Here is a 19,661-nt window from a genome sequence, read left to right as displayed (position 1 = left end):
CAATTTGGGCACTCCTACATGTCATGATTTTTAACCCAACATTAAAGTGAATTTCTGGCTACCAGGTGTCTTTCATACAGGTAACAAGCTGAGATTAGAAGTCTCCTAAAGGGAGTCCTGCTAATCTCGTTACCTGTGTAAAAGACACCTGTCCACGGGAGCAGTCAAACAATCAGATTCCAAACTCTCCACCATGAGAAACACCAAAGAGCTGTCCAAGGATGTCAGGGACAAGATTGTAGACCTACACAAGGCCAAAATCCCTTCTGAGATGTGTGCAAACCTGGTGGCCAACTACAGGAAATGTCTGACCTCTGTGATTGCCAACAAGGGATTTGCCACCAAGTACTAAGTCATGTTTTGTAAAGGGGATCAAATACTTATTTCCCTCATGAACATGCAAATCAGTGCATAATTTGTTAGACATGCATTTCTTTTGAATTTTTTGTTGCTGTTCTGTCTCTCAGTGTTACAATACACCTACCATTCGATTTTTAGACTGATCATTTCTTTGTGAGTGGGCAAACATTCAAAATCAGCAGGGGATCAAATACTTATTTCCTTCACTGTACCACCATTTGTATATGCTATAACATTCACGTAAACCAATTAATTTACATGTATTGGGATTTTTTTTTAGCAAAGACATGTAGCAGAATACATTTTGACTTAAATTTATGAAGACATTTTATTTTTTACATTTTTTACTGGATATGTTTTATAGCAAAAAGTCAAAAATATTGGGGTTTTTTTCAAAATTGTTGTTTTTTTTTGTTTATAGCGCAAAAAAAAAACCCCCAGAGGTGATCAAATAGCACCGCAAAGAAAGCTCTATTTGTGAGAAAAAAAGGACATAAATTTAATTTAACAGCGTTACATGACCACGCAATTGTCAGTTAAAGTAACGCAGCGCTGTATCGTAAAAAATGGCCTGGTAAGGAAGGGGGGTAAATCATCTGGAGGGCAAGTGGTTAAAAATTAAATAAGTAGTGTTTTTTTGTTTGTGCCGCTCAAATGCAGTGTAGTTCCACTTTCAGGAGTAAAGGGGTTGTAGGGGACATAGAGAAGAATGGGAATGTTCTCCATTGTTCATAAAATGTAAACCTCCTTTCTCTCATTAGGTGGTCTGTATGGGTAAAGGAAGTTCTGCACATAAAGCTGACAGCATGCGTCTTCCAATAGCACATCCTGACATTGGTTTTACTAGTAGTTTTGCATCGCATGTGTAGAAGGTCACCATAATTCAAATGTGCCTAAGCCAGTTTGATGTGTAAGCAGAGTATAAATATGGTATAGCCCTAAGGGATGAAAGAGTGTTGATTCACTCATATCGAGCATAAATCATTGGATTAGCATACAGTTTACTCCTGGGTTTAATAGCTTGTGGGTTGCAGGGAACATTTTTTAGCAGCTGTGGGTGTCTATAGGCATCTTTAGGTTATTCCTATTATTCCTTCAATATGCTTTTACTTGTAATTATTGTTTTGTGCTGTTATTTTGTGCTGTGTTAGGTGTTCGGAAGAGTCTTCTTCTTCTTGATTAGGAATGTGCTGTAATTTCCTTTAGTACTATGGGCCAGACAGTTTTTGTTCCTCTTTGAAGGCATGGCTGCTTATTGACTACACCCTTACATGTAACTCTCAACCTTGTGTTAGGAGCAGAGACAATGGGAACAACATTGGAACTGCTTCCATAATAACCAATCAGAGCCTTGGCTTTTTAGGACCATGAAAACCTTTTTCAATGAGCAAAGCACTATACCTAGAGTTTTTACTTTAACTTGGCCCATATACAGGTAGGTTGTCCACAGCACCCATACTTCTGTTACATCAGGTTATAGTTACAGTACCTTGAAAAAGTATTCATACCACTTGAAATTTTCCACATTTTGTCATGTTACAACAAAAAATGTAAATGTATTTTATTGGCATTTTATGTGATAGACCAACACAAAGTGGCACATAATGGTGAAGTGGAAGGAAAATGATAAATGGTTTTCAAAATTTTTTACAAATAAATATCTGAAAAGTGTGACGTGTATTTGTATTCAGCCCCCCCCCCCCCCCCCGAGTCAATACTTTGTAGAACCACCTTTCGCTGCAATTCCAGCTGCAAGTCTTTTTGGGGATGTCTTTACCAGCTTTGCACATCTAGAGAGTGACATTTTTGCCCATTCTTCTTTGCATAATAGTTCAAGCTCTGTCGGATTGGATGGAGAGCGTCTGTGAGCAGCAATTTCAAGTCTTGTCACAGATTCGCAATTGGATGTAGGCTTGGAATTTGACTGGGCCATTCTAGCACATGAATATGCTTTGATCTAAACCATTCCATTGTAGCTCTGGCTGTATGTTTAGGGTCGTTGTCCTGCTGGAAGGCGAACCTCCGCCCCAGTCTCAAGTCTTTTGCAGATTCTAACACGTTTTTTTCAAAGATTGCCCTGTATTTGGCTCCATCCATCTTCCCATCAACTCTGACCAGCTTCCCTGTCCCTGCCGAAGAAAAGCATCCCCACAACATAATGCTGACACACCATGGTTCACGGTGGCTATGGTATGTTCAGTGTGATGTGCAGTGTTTGATTTCCGCCACACATAACATTTTGCTTTTAGTCCAAAAAGTCCAATTTGGTTTCATCTGACCAGAGCACCTTCTTCCACATGTTTGCTGTGTCCCCCACAAAGCATCTTGCAAACAGGACTTCTTGTGGCTTTCTTTCAACAATGGCTTCCTTCTTGCCACTCTTCCATAAAGGCCAGATTTGTGGAGTGCACAACTAATAGTTATCCTGTGGACAGATTCTCCTACCTGAACTATGGATCTCTGCAGCTCCTCCAGAGTTACCATGGGTCTCTTGGCTGCTTCTCTGATTAATGCTCTCCTTGCCCGCCCTGTCAATTTAGATGGACGGCCATGTCTTGTTAGGTTTGCAGTTGTGCCATACTCTTTCCATTTTCGAATGATGGATTGAACAGTGCTCCGTAAGATGTTAAAAGCTTGAGATATTTTTTTATAACCTAACCCTGCTATAAATTTCTCCAAAACTTTATCCTTGACCTGTCTGGTGTGTTCCTTGGCCTTCATGGCTTCACTAATGTTCTCTAACAAACTTCTGAGGGCTTCACAGAACAGCTGTATTTATACTGAGAATAAATTACACACAGGTGGACTCTATTTACTAATTAGGTGACTTCTGGTTTAACTAGATATTAGTTAGGGGTATCAGAGTAAAGGGGGCTGAATACAAATACACGCCACACTTTTCAGATATTTATTTGTAAAAAATTTTGAAAACCATTTATCATTTTCCTTCCACTTCACAATTATGTGCCACTTTGTGTTGGTCTATCACATAAAATCCCAATAACATACATTTATGTTTTTGGTTGTAACATTACAAAATGTGGAAAATTTGAAGGGGTATGAATACTTTTTCAAGGCACTGTATATATTTATTACAGGCATTTATATAGAGCCCACAATTTGCAAAGCACTTTACATACATTGTACATTCACAAGAATCCCTGCCCTCAAGGAGCTTGTAATCTCAGGTCCCTACCTCAAATGCATGCATATAGAGACTAGGAGACAGAAGTGCTAACCACTAAGCTGCCCACATACATGTATTACATTTCTTAGATTGTAAGCTCCAAGGAGCAGGGCTCTCCTAACCCTCTTGTATTGAACTGTATTGTTGCTGTATTGTCTCCTGTTATATTGTAAAGTGCTGAGCAAACTGTTGGCGCTATATAAATCCTGTATAATAATAATAAAAGGGATATGTATAGTTGCTATGGACAATGCAAATATTTTATCAATGGTAGACCAAACTGCTCACAATTCATTGTACTCAGAACACCTCACTGTCACCATTATGAAATATGTCTGATATAGAAGGTTCTGAAGGTTAGAAAAGTTCATTAGAAGACAACTCAACATCTGGGATGCACCAAACAGAAGACTATGCATGGATGTTACCAGTTTGGTAAGTACTGTATATTCGAATACTCAAGTTCTGGTTTGTATTCAGTTAGCAGTTCAAATGAATCTGTTGCAGCTAGTAAAATGTGACAGACTTGACATATTATAGCCCCTCTTTTCAAACTGCTGGTCTGTTGAAGTGTAGTCAAATATATATCAAGATTATTGTGAAATTAGGTAAAACCCCAGACAGGTTAATGTTATTTTCTTACAGGGCAGATTTGTTATACTAGAATTACACAAAATGCTAGAATTACATGGAGTCGTGAAACACTGTGAGGAAAAAAAAGGTCAAGAGCAAAATTAGCTGTTTTTTCCCTAGCCCTTCCAATGAAAGCAGACCATGAACATAACGCTGAGGAGGTATAGAAGGTTCTTTCAGTGCCTTGTATTGAAAGGTTAAAAATGAATGAGTGACGGAAGTGAACCTGCAGTTTCCGTACACACACAAAAAGTAATGAGGCAGGTAGAAGGGAAGTGAGTGCTAGAGGTGTGCTTACAAAAGCACAGAAGGAAGCCTCTGTCTGGCCTCTCTGAATACTGTACTGTGCACTTAACTTTCCATATACTAACTAGGCTTAGGCAACCTGTGCCTCTCCAGCTGTTGTTCAGCCATAATTGCTATCAAGGTAAGACCTGTTATTTATAGTATCACATTTCTAAACACAATGTAAATCATTAATTGTGAACATTAGCCACCCAATAGAAAGTTCCAAATGCCATGCAACACATGCAGTCTGTAGACTTTGTCCTTGTGGCTGGAGTACAATGTTGACTTCAGTTATCTACTATGTACCTAGATGGACATATTCCTCATGGGATTCAGTACATCTAATTTTACAGATAAAGAATAGTCTACAAAGATCCAGAGCTTACAGGCCTTAGACGCTCCATTATCTAATAAATATGATAAGCCAAACCCAGATTGTGTCTTCTCCTACACTGTGGTATACATACTTCTATATATGGGTCAGTCACCCATGCATTAAGAATTCACAGTTGTACCATTACTTGCTTCCAAGGATTGGAAAACTGTTGTGTCTGTGGAAAAAAAAAGGTACTGGGCAAACTGGGCAGCACAGTGGCTAAATGATTAGCACTTCTGCCTGGCAGTATCAGGGTCATTGGTTCAAATCCCAACCATGGCATCACCTGCCTGGAGTTTGCATGTTCTCCCTGTGCCTGCATGGGTTTCCTCTGGGTACTCCGCTTTCCTCCCACACTCCAAAGACATGCTGGTATGCTAATTGGCTCCTGTCTAAATTGGCCCTAGTATGTGTATGTATGAATGGGAGTTAGGGGCCTTAGATTGTACACCCCTTGAGGGTTAGGGACTGATGTGAATATACAATATATATGTAAAGCAAATTGATGACGCTATATAAGTACCTGTAATAAATAATAACTAGGGTGTCAACAGGACATGTCACTTTCCATGTGTTCATTTCTCAAGGTCCAATGTTGATGGGGAATCAGAAGTCACAGCAGGATACATTGATACACAGAATACTAAATTATCTGCCAAAACTGCAGCCTCTGCTATGGTAGAACTGTTACTCCATTCATTTCACATTGTTGTGACAACAAGGCATCTCTTCCATAGATACAATGCAATAACTATTGTCACCCTAGGACAGGAAGTATATTTCTGTCAGGATCACTAGGTGAAAACAACGGAAATATTCTAAAAAAAAAAAAAGAATTTAAGGCAACCACCATTTTACTGGTAAACATATCTGGACTGGTAAACTGCAATAAGTAGGATATAGATATTAAGGTTAAGATACACTTTAAAGTGGCTATAAAGTGGAACCATGTTTTTTACCCTAATGCATTCCTTGCATAAAAAGTTAAGTTCACCTTTGGAACATGTTACATGTTCCATCCGTGTTTTAGGGTGAAGTATGTAACATGTTCCCACAGCTGCAGCCGCTCCCCTCTCTCCCTGTGACATCCGTACTAGCTGTCACTTTTTGAAAACAGCGCTGTCGTGCAGAGCTCTGCCCACATGACACTGTCATTCATTCACAGAGTACTGTAAATGCATGAACTACAAATTCCAACAGCCTTTGCAGCTGTCGGCTTGTTGTTCTCAATGAACTACCACGGCGCTGTTGAGTTTTGTGGTAGGTCATTGATTCTTCCTGTCACAGTGTATCTGCTTGCCCGTACGAGGTGCGAGCACACATATACATCAACAAGTTTGCAGGAGTCCTGCATGGCACCAGCGTTCTGCTGATCTGCTGACAAAAAACTAGTAAATACACTTTTATTTAAGTGCAAAAGGATGCGTTTTTTTTTTTTTTAACTTATCCTTCAGGGTCCTTTCATATGGTAACTAACTATCTGACTGTTTAGCTATCAATCAAAACTGGGGGCGGGGCGGGGCCGAGTCCCGCTGTCTGTTTCTATAGATGCAGACAACAGGGCTCAGAAGCGAGCATGCACAAGTGCCCCCATAGGAAGCAGCATTGGACAGAGAGGATGAGCCAGGAGCGCCAGCAGGGGGCCTGAGAAGAGGAGATTTGGGGCCACTCTGTGCATCCATATTTTAAAAAAAAAAAGATGTTTACAAGCACTTTAAGCACAGAGGACTGCAATTACAGATTTTGATTAAAAATAATAATAAACAGAAAGCGCCAATCATCAAAATAATTCTATAAAAAGCTGCAAACTTCTAACCCAAAAATATTGGTGAAAAAGTAAAAAACAACAAAATCAGAATGCGCTTATATCATATATCGTGCAAAACTGTGCAAAGATTATAAATATATATTGTAAAAAAGAAACCCCAGTGAGTCTCAACATAAATTGTTCATATACAAAAGTCCAAAATCCCAAATTATTTCTTCTTAAATCAAATAAATCCACCGTGCTCAATCCACCACCAGATGAATGAAATAAACTCACCAGAGCTAGATGCTGATCAAATTATAAATCAGCACAAGCGTATTTGCTCTGGGAGCGATGAGAAAATCCAAGGCAACACCCTCCTGTAATTAGAAATCCAGGCACCAGGAGCAATACTCCGCAACCACTCTACGATATGGCCAGGACTTTTTATACAGCGGTCATCCTCCAAACACATGATAGTATCACTCCAAAATAAAGAAAAGGCATGATGGTGCAGTACGTAAAAACTATATATGTTTATTTAAAATTCATATTACTCACAAAGCAAGTGTCCACCTGACACTGGTATAACAAGCGATAGAGATGCACAAAAGCATATAACGAACGAACGAACTCCGTTCACTGCGGACACCTCGCCGACAGTTGCCGGGAACGTCCTGACGTCATCCAATAGGCTCCTCCCTACGCGTTTCGTCACACTGACGTCCTCACGGAGCGGCCGCTCCGTGAGGACGTCAGTGTGACGAAACGCGTAGGGCGGAGCCTATTGGATGACGTCAGGACGTTCCCGGCAACTGTCGGCGAGGTGTCCGCAGTGAACGGAGTTCGTTCGTTCGTTATATGCTTTTGTGCATCTCTATCGCTTGTTATACCAGTGTCAGGTGGACACTTGCTTTGTGAGTAATATGAATTTTAAATAAACATATATAGTTTTTACGTACTGCACCATCATGCCTTTTCTTTATTTTGGAGTGATACTATCATGTGTTTGGAGGATGACCGCTGTATAAAAAGTCCTGGCCATATCGTAGAGTGGTTGCGGAGTATTGCTCCTGGTGCCTGGATTTCTAATTACAGGAGGGTGTTGCCTTGGATTTTCTCATCGCTCCCAGAGCAAATACGCTTGTGCTGATTTATAATTTGATCAGCATCTAGCTCTGGTGAGTTTATTTCATTCATCTGGTGGTGGATTGAGCACGGTGGATTTATTTGATTTAAGAAGAAATAATTTGGGATTTTGGACTTTTGTATATGAACAATTTATGTTGAGACTCACTGGGGTTTCTTTTTTACAATATATATTTATAATCTTTGCACAGTTTTGCACGATATATGATATAAGCGCATTCTGATTTTGTTGTTTTTTACAGATTTTGATTGCATTGCCACCTATTGGTAAAAATACAATAGTTCTTTATTGGAACCATTGTATGAGGGCCCAGACAGATTGGTCAGGATCCAATGTGGCAAATTATATAATCAACAGAACAAGTTCTACTGTTTAGTTTGAAGGTTCCAGAAAATAGCTTTTATTACAAAGAAGGTACATGTTATGTACCTATTAATGACATTTATTTTGGCTCAGCTGACTACTGTATGTTGGGTGACATGGTATGGAAATGTTACGTCATTCACCACCTTCTCTTGTTTTATCTAATGCTAACTCAGTACTACCTTCTATGCTCCCAATATGTGTTGACATGTCTGTAAATCTGCAGTATTATTAGCATTATACCTGTTTGCATGACCGGAAGCAATAAAAAGTTACAACTACTATCACACAAATAGGCATGAATTTGTTACAATAAAACTGTTTGAATGGGTCTAAAATATATACAGTATAATATATACTGAGCTTGAGTACCATTGTTTACTTTTCTCTTTCATCATATAAATGAAATAAAGTCTAATGTATTCGCAGACCATTTTTCCAGCTGTCACCAGCCACAACTAGCCCAAGGATGAGTCATGCACAGTAGACAGTCAAAATTTTGGTTGTAGCCAAATTCTAATAATAATACAGGCTACTTAAAATCATACGACAAACTTCTCTTAAATATAGCTTTCAAAGTGTTATATCTGTTCGATAAGTCCAAAAAAATACCTGTTCACCTTGCCAGACGTCCTGTTTATGTCCTGTGCTTTTTTGCCTGTGCTGTTATCAGTTTTTTTCCGGGTACAGTATCTCCGAAGGCTACAAACTGCTTTCATCTATGTTATGGAAATGAGGAGACAGGGAGGTCTCTGTAGTTTTATCCTATTGCCAACACTGCTTTTTTCATATACAGTATACAGTGATTGTTGTCACCCTAAGACTAGAAGAATGTTACTGGCAGAATCACCAGGTAAATAAAACTTGAATAAAGAAAACCAATGCAGCCACCACATCTAAGGACTGGTAAATTGCAATATATTACATTTTTGTTCTTGGGTTTAGATATACTTTACTGCTATTTAAAAACTAATAGTTATGAAGACAATGATGACATTTTGTTTACAATGTAGAACCCAACACAATTCTGAAACCTTGTCAAGACATCTTCAGAGACAAAAATAAAGGTAAGAGTGAATGGATGGACGGACAGATGTAGAGATGCAGCAGAGGTCGGGGCTGACCAGGGGTGGACTCACAACTCATGGGCCCCCCCGGGCAATAGAGGATCATGGGGCCCCTGTGTCCTCGCCCACACTCAAACCACACCCAAAAAAGCCTATGAAAGGTACCAGGGGCATCTCATGGGGCCCCTTACTGACCCTGGGCCCTTGGGAAGTGCCCGAGTTTCCAAATGGTCAGCCCCCCCCCTGGGGCTGACAGCTTGTAACCTAGAAGCCAACACAGTCCAGTGGCCCATGGTAGAACACTACCAGCTCTATGTTTAAAAAAACACCAGATTATTGAAAAAATTGTGTAGCAATTGATGATGGTTCACCAACTTTATGCCAATGACTGCTGCACCAAAATTAAGGAAAATACAAACGTGATCATATACTTCTTCAGATATACTGTCAAGTTTTCAACCTTTTAGACTCCATTCACACTTAGGTGTTTCAAATCATGGGCAGATTTGATTCTGCCTTCGATTTTAAAACACATTCACGTGTTTAGGTGCTATTCCTTTCCAAGGCACCTGAAAACGCAGCATGTTTTTGCTGTGATCGTGGCAGGAAAAAGTTGCCATTGAAATAAATGGCACCTGAACACATGAATGCGCATTTTCACCGCACGTTTTCAAATCATGGTCAGAATCGCAGCGATTTGAAATACCTAAGTATGAGTGGATCTTTTTTGATCTTTATCATTTGTTCTCCATAATTATAGCCTTAGCATCTTAAAAACAAAGCATCTAGATGCATTCATATCAGTATCCACATTAAAAGAAAATTACAGTATGATGTCTTTACCCCAATATGAGTGAATATTGTCAGAGGCCAGTTAATCTACCTCTCACCCCTTGTGAGAACAATAAACTTAAAATTTTTTTTTAAAAAAGTTAAAACAAAATAAAAATAAAATGTATTCAATTTTTTTTTTACCATAACCTCTTTCCCGGCACACACTTTCAAACGCAAACACACGCCTAAGGTCTACATGTGTATGTAAACTGCGGTCGCACCACATATGTGAAATATCGCCACAAACGTCAGAGAGGGAGCAATAGTTCTAGCAAAAGAGCTCCTGGTTACTTCTAAACTGATGTGCTATAAAGTCTTTTAAGGTGTCACCTGTGAAGAAATTTTGGCACCGTAGTTTTTTGTGATGTCACAGGAACACACAATTTTAAGAATTGACATGTTTGGTATCTATTTACTTGACGTAACTTAATCTTTTATATTTTACCAAAAAATTGGATATTATATTGTGTGTGTTTGCACTAAAATTCATTTTATTATATTTTTTCCTGAAAATTGGCGTTTGATAAACAGTTGGACAAATATTGTGTGAACATTTATTCTACAGTGCCCTCTGCTTTCAGAAAATATATAATGTTCTGGGCGTTTAAGTAATTTTATGGCCAAAAATGAAGAGTGGAAGCCTACCCTAGTGAACTGACAGTGCATTCCTTGTATGTTCCCAGAGGATCCACTACAATGCTAATGATATTAATGCCTGTCCTTTCTATCTGTTTAAAGTTAAAGTCTAGTTGAAACTTTTTTTTTACATTTTGAATAGACTGGGAAAGGTTATAACTAGGGTTTCATTGATACTGGTATAGGTGCCAATACTAAGCATTTGTACGAGTATCGGTACTCCTGCAAATGCTCCGATACCTGAAACCGATACCTCAGTTTTTTCAGCTGTCACCAGCATTCCCCACTGACAGCTGAAATGTAAATAAAGAAAAAGAGCTAGTAATTACTGGTTGTTGAGAAGTGGGGCCACTGCATCCTTAACAACTGATGGCTTATTCAGCTGTCAGTGGGGTTCCCCTGCTGACAACTTAAAGCGGAGCTCCACCCAAAAGGGGAAGTTCCACTTTAAAGACTGGTCCCTTGCTCCCCATTAAGGATTGGCACCTTTGGGGAGTGGGGGGGAGCAGGTACCCACTCCCACTGCGATTGCCTAGGCCAGTGATGGCGAACCTTTTTGAGCCCGAGTGCCCAAACTGCAACCCAAAACCAACTTATTTCTTTCAAAGTGCCAACACTGCAATGAAACCTGAATATCGAGCTTTTGGTTTAGAAAAAACAACTCGTACAGTAGTGCAAACTAATTAACAGTACAGGGATGACCAGAGACTGCGGACACAGTACAGGGATGACCAGAGACTGCGGACACAGTACAGGGATGACCAGAGACTGCGGACACAGTACAGGAGATGACCAGAGACTGCGGACAGTACAGGGGATGACCAGAGACTGTGGACAGTACAGGGATGACCAGAGACTGTGGACAGTACAGGGATGACCAGAGACTGCGGACACAGTACAGGGATGACCAGAGACTGCAGCCACAGTACAGGGATGACCAGAGACTGCGGACAGTACAGGGATGACCAGAGACTGCGGACACAGTACAGGGATGACCAGAGACTGCGGACACAGTACAGGAGATGACCAGAGACTGCGGACAGTACAGGGATGACCAGAGACTGCGGACACAGTACAGGAGATGACCAGAGACTGCGGACACAGTACAGGGATGACCAGAGACTGCGGACACAGTACAGGGATGACCAGAGACTGCGGACACAGTACAGGGATGACCAGAGACTGCGGACAGTACAGGAGATGACCAGAGACTGCGGACACAGTACAGGAGATGACCAGAGACTGCGGACACAGTACAGGAGATGACCAGAGACTGCGAACAGTACAGGAGATGACCAGAGACTACGGACAGTACAGGGATGACCAGAGACTGCGGACATAGTACAGGGATGACCAGAGACTGCGGACACAGTACAGGGATGACCAGAGACTGCAGACACAGTACAGGGATGACCAGAGACTGCGGACACAGTACAGGGATGACCAGAGACTGCGGACACAGTACAGGGATGACCAGAGACTGCGGACACAGTACAGGGATGACCAGAGACTGCGGACACAGTACAGGAGATGACCAGAGACTGCGGACAGTACAGGGATGACCAGAGACTGCGGACACAGTACAGGAGATGACCAGAGACTGCGGACACAGTACAGGGATGACCAGAGACTGCGGACACAGTACAGGGATGACCAGAGACTGCGGACAGTACAGGGATGACCAGAGACTGCGGACAGTACAGGGATGACCAGAGACTGCGGACAGTACAGGAGATGACCAGAGACTGCGGACACAGTACAGGGATGACCAGAGACTGCGGACAGCACAGGGATGACCAGAGACCGGACAGCACAGGGATGACCAGAGACTGCAGACACAGTACAGGGATGACCAGAGACTGCGGACACAGTACAGGGATGACCAGAGACTGCGGACACAGTACAGGGATGACCAGAGACTGCGGACACAGTACAGGAGATGACCAGAGACTGCGGACAGTACAGGGATGACCAGAGACTGCGGACACAGTACAGGAGATGACCAGAGACTGCGGACATAGTACAGGGATGACCAGAGACTGCGGACACAGTACAGGGATGACCAGAGACTGCGGACACAGTACAGGGATGACCAGAGACTGCGGACAGTACAGGGATGACCAGAGACTGCGGACAGTACAGGGATGACCAGAGACTGCGGACACAGTACAGGGATGACCAGAGACTGCAGACACAGTACAAGGATGACCAGAGACTGCGGACAGTACAGGAGATGACCAGAGACTGCGGACAGTACAGGAGATGACCAGAGACTGCAGACACAGTACAGGGATGACCAGAGACTGCGGACAGTACAGGAGATGACCAGAGACTGCGGACAGTACAGGAGATGACCAGAGACTGCGGACACAGTACAGGGATGACCAGAGACTGCGGACAGTACAGGGATGACCAGAGACTGCGGACAGTACAGGGATGACCAGAGACTGCGGACACAGTACAGGGATGACCAGAGACTGCAGACACAGTACAAGGATGACCAGAGACTGCGGACAGTACAGGAGATGACCAGAGACTGCGGACAGTACAGGAGATGACCAGAGACTGCAGACACAGTACAGGGATGACCAGAGACTGCGGACAGTACAGGAGATGACCAGAGACTGCGGACAGTACAGGAGATGACCAGAGACTGCGGACACAGTACAGGAGATGACCAGAGACTGCGGACACAGTACAGGACATGACCAGAGACTGCGAACAGTACAGGAGATGACCAGAGACTGCGGACAGTACAGGAGATGACCAGAGACTGCGGACACAGTACAGGGATGACCAGAGACTGCGGACAGCACAGGGATGACCAGAGACCGGACAGCACAGGGATGACCAGAGACTGCGGACAGCACAGGGATGACCAGAGACTGCGGACAGCACAGAGATGACCAGAGACTGCGGACAGCACAGGGATGACCAGAGACTGCGGACAGCACAGGGATGACCAGAGACTGCGGACAGCACAGGGATGACCAGAGACTGCGGACAGCACAGGGATGACCAGAGACTGCGGACAGCACAGGGATGACCAGAGACTGCGGACAGCACAGGGATGACCAGAGACTGCGGACAGTACAGAGATGACTGCTGACCTTTGGGGAGGGAGGGGGAGCGGGTACCTGAATTTGACAGGTACCCGCTCTTACTTCCGCAGAGTTTTTTTTTTATCTTACCTGTTCCTTTATCCAGCCGCGCGCTGTCTTCCCGGCTTCTGTAGTGTGGGCGCTCGTCGGACAGCCGGATGCCCAGTGCGCATGCGCGAGAAGCGCTGCGCTTTGTGATTGGTCCGGCGGCTTCTGGGATCTGTCATGTGTCCCAGGTACCGCCTTACCATTCACAAAGAGCACTGCTTCTTGTGCATGCGCACTTGGGACCCGGCTGTCACGCACACTACAGCCGGGAAGACAGCGTGCCGCTGGATTCTCCTGGCGTGCCCACAGATAAGGCTCGGCGTGCCGGCTGTGGCACGCGTGCCACGGGTTCGCCATCACTGGCCTAGGCGATTGGAAGTGGAAGTTATCCTCCTACCCTCCCTCCCCGTAGTTTTATGGGACATGTGACAGGTCCCAGAAGACTACGAGGCCATTCAGGAAGCACAGCGCTACTCACTCATGTGCAGTGGGCACCCAGCTGTGAAGCCTCAAGCTGTCACAGCAGGGTGCCCACACTGAAGATGCTGGAGCCTGGAACACCAGACAGCTGGTGAAACGAGCTGCTGGAAGGACACCGCGGGATCGTGGGACAGGTAAGTGGCTGTTTTTTAAAAGTCAGCAGCTACAGGTTTTGTAGCTGCTGACTTTTATTTTTTCACAGCGTGAATGGAACTCCACTTTAAGTGTAAACAAGTACAGGCAATTGGAGCTGTAAAAAAAAAAGCACCCTGAAAATGTTTATCAACAACACTGGTTAGCTGCTAGAGCAGAAAGATAAAAAGAAACATTGTTACATTTTGCATCTTTCTATTTATTCATCTACAGATCAACTTTGATCTGCAGATGAAGTCAGTTAAAGCAGTGGTAAACTCGAAAGAAAATAAAAAATTTTTCCCCTTAATGTGCTAGTATGCATTGCATACTAGCTCATTATTTGATACTTACCTTTAAATGAAGCCCTCCAGAGGGGCGCTGTCAACGCTGACAGGACTTCCATCTTCACCCGGTCTTCCTTCTGGTTTCAAGGGGTTCCTTTGGATTGGCCTAGCCACGATGACGTCACTCCCGCACACACGTGCAAAAGTCACTGTTTACAGCACAGTGCTCTGAAGGAACGACATGAGTATGATGCTCCTTCAGAGCGCATGCGCCGTTGACGTCACCAGCAGCTTTACAAGTAAATATCTCCTAAATGGTGCACATTTAGGAAATATTTACAGTACCTACAGGTAAGCCTTATTATAGACTTACCTGTAGGTAAAACATAACCAAAAGCCTTTACTACCATTTTAAAAGTAACCTGTCAAGTACAAAAAAAGGTGTTTTTCTCTGTTTAACCTCTTATTAACCCTTAATTTACTCTAATTAGCCCTAATTAACTCTTTATTCTCCTCCATTTAATTATTATTTTCCTGCTGATTTTTTTGTTGCTCATTCCTATTTTATACACTATTAATAATTAAAACTTTTTGGGGGGATTTTGTTTGCATTGTTTGTTAATATTTTTACACCTTTATTTAAACAAAATACATTTATTTCGTTAGTAAATAACTTTTCAATGCTTTGTACCAGAATCATAATTTTAGTGTCATTGTAAACAGGACAAATTACATAAATAAATGCACTCTTTTTAAGTGCAGTAACACTTTTTATTTTTAAACTAACACTGCTCAAAAAAGAAAAAGTACGTTTTTTTTGTAGTTTTGTTACATTTAATTGTCTAAGGATTTTGAAAGACAATATTCAGGAAAAGAAAACCTTGTTTGTCTTTATGTATTACGTTGTTATCTTAAGTCAGGGGTCCTCAAACTACGGCTGGATACAACCCACCAAAGCCATTTATCCGGAAAAAAAAAATTAGAACCCCCCCACCAAAAAAAAATAGCTAGGCTGCTCACTGGGTCCTCGGCCTCAAGGACCCAGCGAGCGGCAGCTTGGAAGCCCCTGATTTCCACCGGTGGAGCCAGAGGAGCAAAAGGAGAGGAGGAGAGCACACCAGGCACCAGGTACAGTGCATTGCAGTGTCCAGTGTGTCAGTGTACAGTGCATTGAGGTGTTCAGTGTGTCAGTGTACAGTGCATTGCGGTGTCCAGTGAATTACAGAGTACAGTGCACTGTGGTGTCCTCTTTCTAGCAGAAGCCTGAAGGTTAAGTGTCAATATTGATGTGTATTTGTCTCCCAAAGCATTATGCTGCCACCACCATGCTTCACTGTGGGTATGGTGTTCTTTTGGTGATGCGTAGTGTTGTTTTTGTGCCAAACATATATTTTGGAATTATGGCCAAAAGGTTCAACCTTGGTTTCATCAGACCATAGCAAATTTTTTTCCCATCCTACACCCCCACTGGGAATCGGGAAGGGGACTTGGGGAATATTTTGTGTGGAAATTATTGTTATGCAATGTGTTGACATAAAATGGTTTTGTATTGATAAACAATTTAATAAAGATATAATAAAAAAAGACCATAACACATTTTCACACATGCTTTTGGGAGACTTCGGATGTTTTTTGCAAAATTTAGCCAGGCTTGGATATTTTTCTTTGGAATAAAAGGCTTCCATCTTCCCACTCTACCCCATCGCCCAGACATAATGTATGAAGAATACGGGAGATTGTTGTCCCATGTACCACACACCCAGTACATGCCAGATATTCCTGCAGCTCCTTTAATGTTGCTGTAGGCCTCTTGACAGCCTCCCAGACCAGTTTTTTTCTCGCTTTTTCATCAATTTTGGAGGGACGTCCAGTTCTTGGTAATGTCACTGTTGCACCATTTTTTCTCCACTTGATGATGACTGTCTTCACTGTGTTCCATTGTAAATCTAATGCCTTGGAAATTCTTTTGTACTCTTCTCCTGACTGATACTTTTTAACAATGAGATCCCTCTGATACTTTGGAAACTCTCTGTGGACCATGGCTTTTGCTGTAGGATGCGACTAAGAAAATGTCAGGAAAGACCTACTTCAACAGCTGAACGTCATTTTGGGGTTAATCAGAGGCACTTTAAATGATGGCAGGTGTGTACTGACTGCTATTTAACATGATTTTGAATGCGATTGCTTAATTCTGAATACAGCTACACCCCCAGTTATAAGAGGGTGTGCACCAGGCCCAGACTGGCCATAGGGCACAGCGGGGCATTTGCTCAGTGGGGCAGGGCTGTCTGGATAGGAGCGGCCAGGTGGCACATAGAGGAACCGGTCCGTGCATTTCTTGGTTCCTCTATGTGCCGCCCGACCACCCCTCCTATCCATCTCATGCTGCCCTGAGCTCCTGTATGCTCCCATGGCCACCCCCTCATCTCCTGCAGCGCTGCCACCAGGTTCCTCCCTCCCTACAGCTGCTGTGGGGGATCCCTCTTTCTTTCTCTCCTTCTTTTCTTCACTCTTTCTTTCTTTCCTTCCCTCTTTCTTTCTCTCCTTCTTTCTTTCCCTACTTCTTTCTTTCCCTCCTTCCTTCTTTCCCTTTTTCCCCTCCTACCCTCTTTCACTCCTTCTCTTTCCTTCCTTCCTTCTTTCTTTCCATCTTTTCCTCCTTCCTTCCTTCTTTCATTATTTCCCTTTCTTTCCCTCCTTCCTTCTTTCTTTCTCTAGTTATTTCCCTCTTTGTTTCCCTCCTGCCTCCTTTCCAACCTTCCTTCTTTTCCTCTTTCTTTCCCTCCTTTCTTTCTCTCCTTCCATCTTTCCCTCAGTCCTTCCTTTTTTTTTCTTCCTTCCTTCTTTCCCTCCTTCCTTCCCTTCTTTCTTTCACTCCTATAAAAAAATAATGAAATATAAAATTGTAAAAAATAAAATAAAAACCTACTGACACTAGTGGTGGAACTACCAGGGTGGCAAAGGTCTCTCTTGTGATTGGGCCCTGGCATTCTGCCACTGGGCTCTGAGGAAAAGGTCCTCGGCTTGGGGCTGCTCAGTCCAAAATGCCCGGGCCTATTTTTTTATTTTTTGTCTCAGTCCGGGCCTGGTGTGCACACTTATGCAACCACATTATTGTAGTTTTTTGTTTACTTTTACCCCTAAAAGATTTCAGTTTGTTTTTCAATTGAGTTGTACAGTTTATAGGTCACATTAAAGGTGGAAAAAATTCTGAAGTGATTTATCTTTTTCTCATTTTTTTTACATCACAGAAACCTGACATTTTAACAGGGGTGTGTAGACTTTTTATATTCACCATAGCAGGCAATCTCTGCTGCAGGAATACAGCAATAAATAAAAGAACAGCAATCCTAAGTCTTTCTATCCAAAATTTTGGTTGGAATTATATCTTAAAATATCCTCTTTGATATGTTTATATTATCATGTCATTTTTCTCCTATATCTGGAAAATGTCAAGGTCTGAATGATGAAAGTTGCATTTCCACAAATTTTCTAAAAACATTTAACTGTAGTGGTAAAATAACATGCATTTCTTTTGTGCCATCTGATTTCAGCTCAAAATTACAGGTGTCAGTTTTGACTCTGTTATCCACCTCAGATATCATTTACTTTATCCATAAACTTTCACACTTTCTACCAGGAATACTAGATCATTTTCATTAACAGCTTTTAGTTTTGGAATGTGCCTTCTTTCAATATCTGTCAAGCATCACTCATCCCTAATCTCTTTAGGGTAACATTTCAGCAGTTACTCTTACAGATTAAATATTTTGTATACATATTTAAATGTACCCATTTTGAATGTTTAATATGTTCACTAGACTTCTGCCTCTGTCAAATTAAGCTTCATAACCTGATTATTTCTAATATACTTAGATTTGCATGAATGCAAGAAAATAGACACATTTGACTTTTTTAATAATGGTATTTAATCAAAAGTTTGGTTTCTTTTAATTGAAACAAATCTCATAAATTATGTAGTCCACTCTTTTGCTGGTAGGTCTCATAAAACTTAATAAGCGAGTCAGGGATTCTTGGGGTAACAATAGTTAAAGCTTGGTCAAAATGTCTTCCCATAATGCGCTCGGCATGAATATCCTCCTGTAGGGCCAACAGTGCAGCCTCTCGACAAACAGCAGTGATCTGCAAAAATGGATATAGTTAAATGTAATTGCATATAACTGAATATTATTATTATTATTATACAGTATTTATAAAGTGCCAACAGTTCGCTCAGAGCTGTACATTACAAAGGGGGACAGAACATGTGACAGAACAATACCAATACAAAGCAAAACATGAGGGGTTTGAGGGCCCTGCTCTTTGGAGCTTACAATCTAGGAAGGAGGGGATAGTGGTACAGGAAGAGATAGCTGTGGGGGGATGAAGTGGTAGGAAGAGTGGAGGAGAATGTAATGTTAAATGTAGTTGTGACATTAATTAGACAACATACTGTATGAAAACACTTCACAGAATTATAAAAGTTGCAAAAGCCCTATATTATAGTAAACAAGAGGCTGATACCAGATTTACACAAAACAATTGTCCACCAGTGCAAAATGATTGGAAGCTTGGTAGAGCTGCTGTTGTGTACTTGATCATACATGGTATTTTTTTATATATAAATTCTTTATTTAAATGCATTCCAGTATATACAAAAATGCTAAATTATCGACATTGTTCATTAGATTGCAATCAATATGGTAGTTACCACTGGTTTTAGTACTATATACAGAGACACAGATAGCAATGGTGCAAATATAGGAATCCCTAAAGCTACTAATTGATGAAATACAAAGCTTAAAGTCTATTTCTGTTACTTTTTTGGGTAAATTATTAAAAATTAAAAGGCAAAAAGACAAAGTGAGGGAAAGAACAATAGGGTTGTAATAATGGTAGAGAAACATTGCCATTCCTATAGGGAAGGTAGAAATAGGGACATAGAGGATGGGAGAAAAAGGTACAGGTACAG

At 41.9% G+C, this 19,661-nt stretch overlaps 1 protein-coding gene across 1 annotated transcript in view; it reads right to left on the bottom strand.

Moving 5' to 3' along the window:
• Positions 1-18,594: 18,594 nt before the first annotated feature.
• Positions 18,595-19,661, bottom strand: part of AFG2A (AAA ATPase AFG2A) — a 529,963-nt gene continuing 528,896 nt past the window's right edge. Inside the window, exon 16 of the mRNA XM_089672180.1 lies at positions 18,595-18,832. Within this exon, the coding sequence (XP_089528306.1) occupies positions 18,656-18,832 (177 nt within the window). The 3' untranslated portion in view covers positions 18,595-18,655. The remainder of the gene's footprint in view (positions 18,833-19,661) is intronic.

The sequence above is a fragment of the Staurois parvus genome, unplaced genomic scaffold (assembly GCF_062004578.1).
Source record: "Staurois parvus isolate SC_StPar_1 unplaced genomic scaffold, SC_StPar_1.0 ptg000122l, whole genome shotgun sequence".
Classification (NCBI taxonomy): Eukaryota; Metazoa; Chordata; class Amphibia; order Anura; family Ranidae; genus Staurois; species Staurois parvus.
This window is presented reverse-complemented; position numbering and strand designations above follow the sequence as displayed.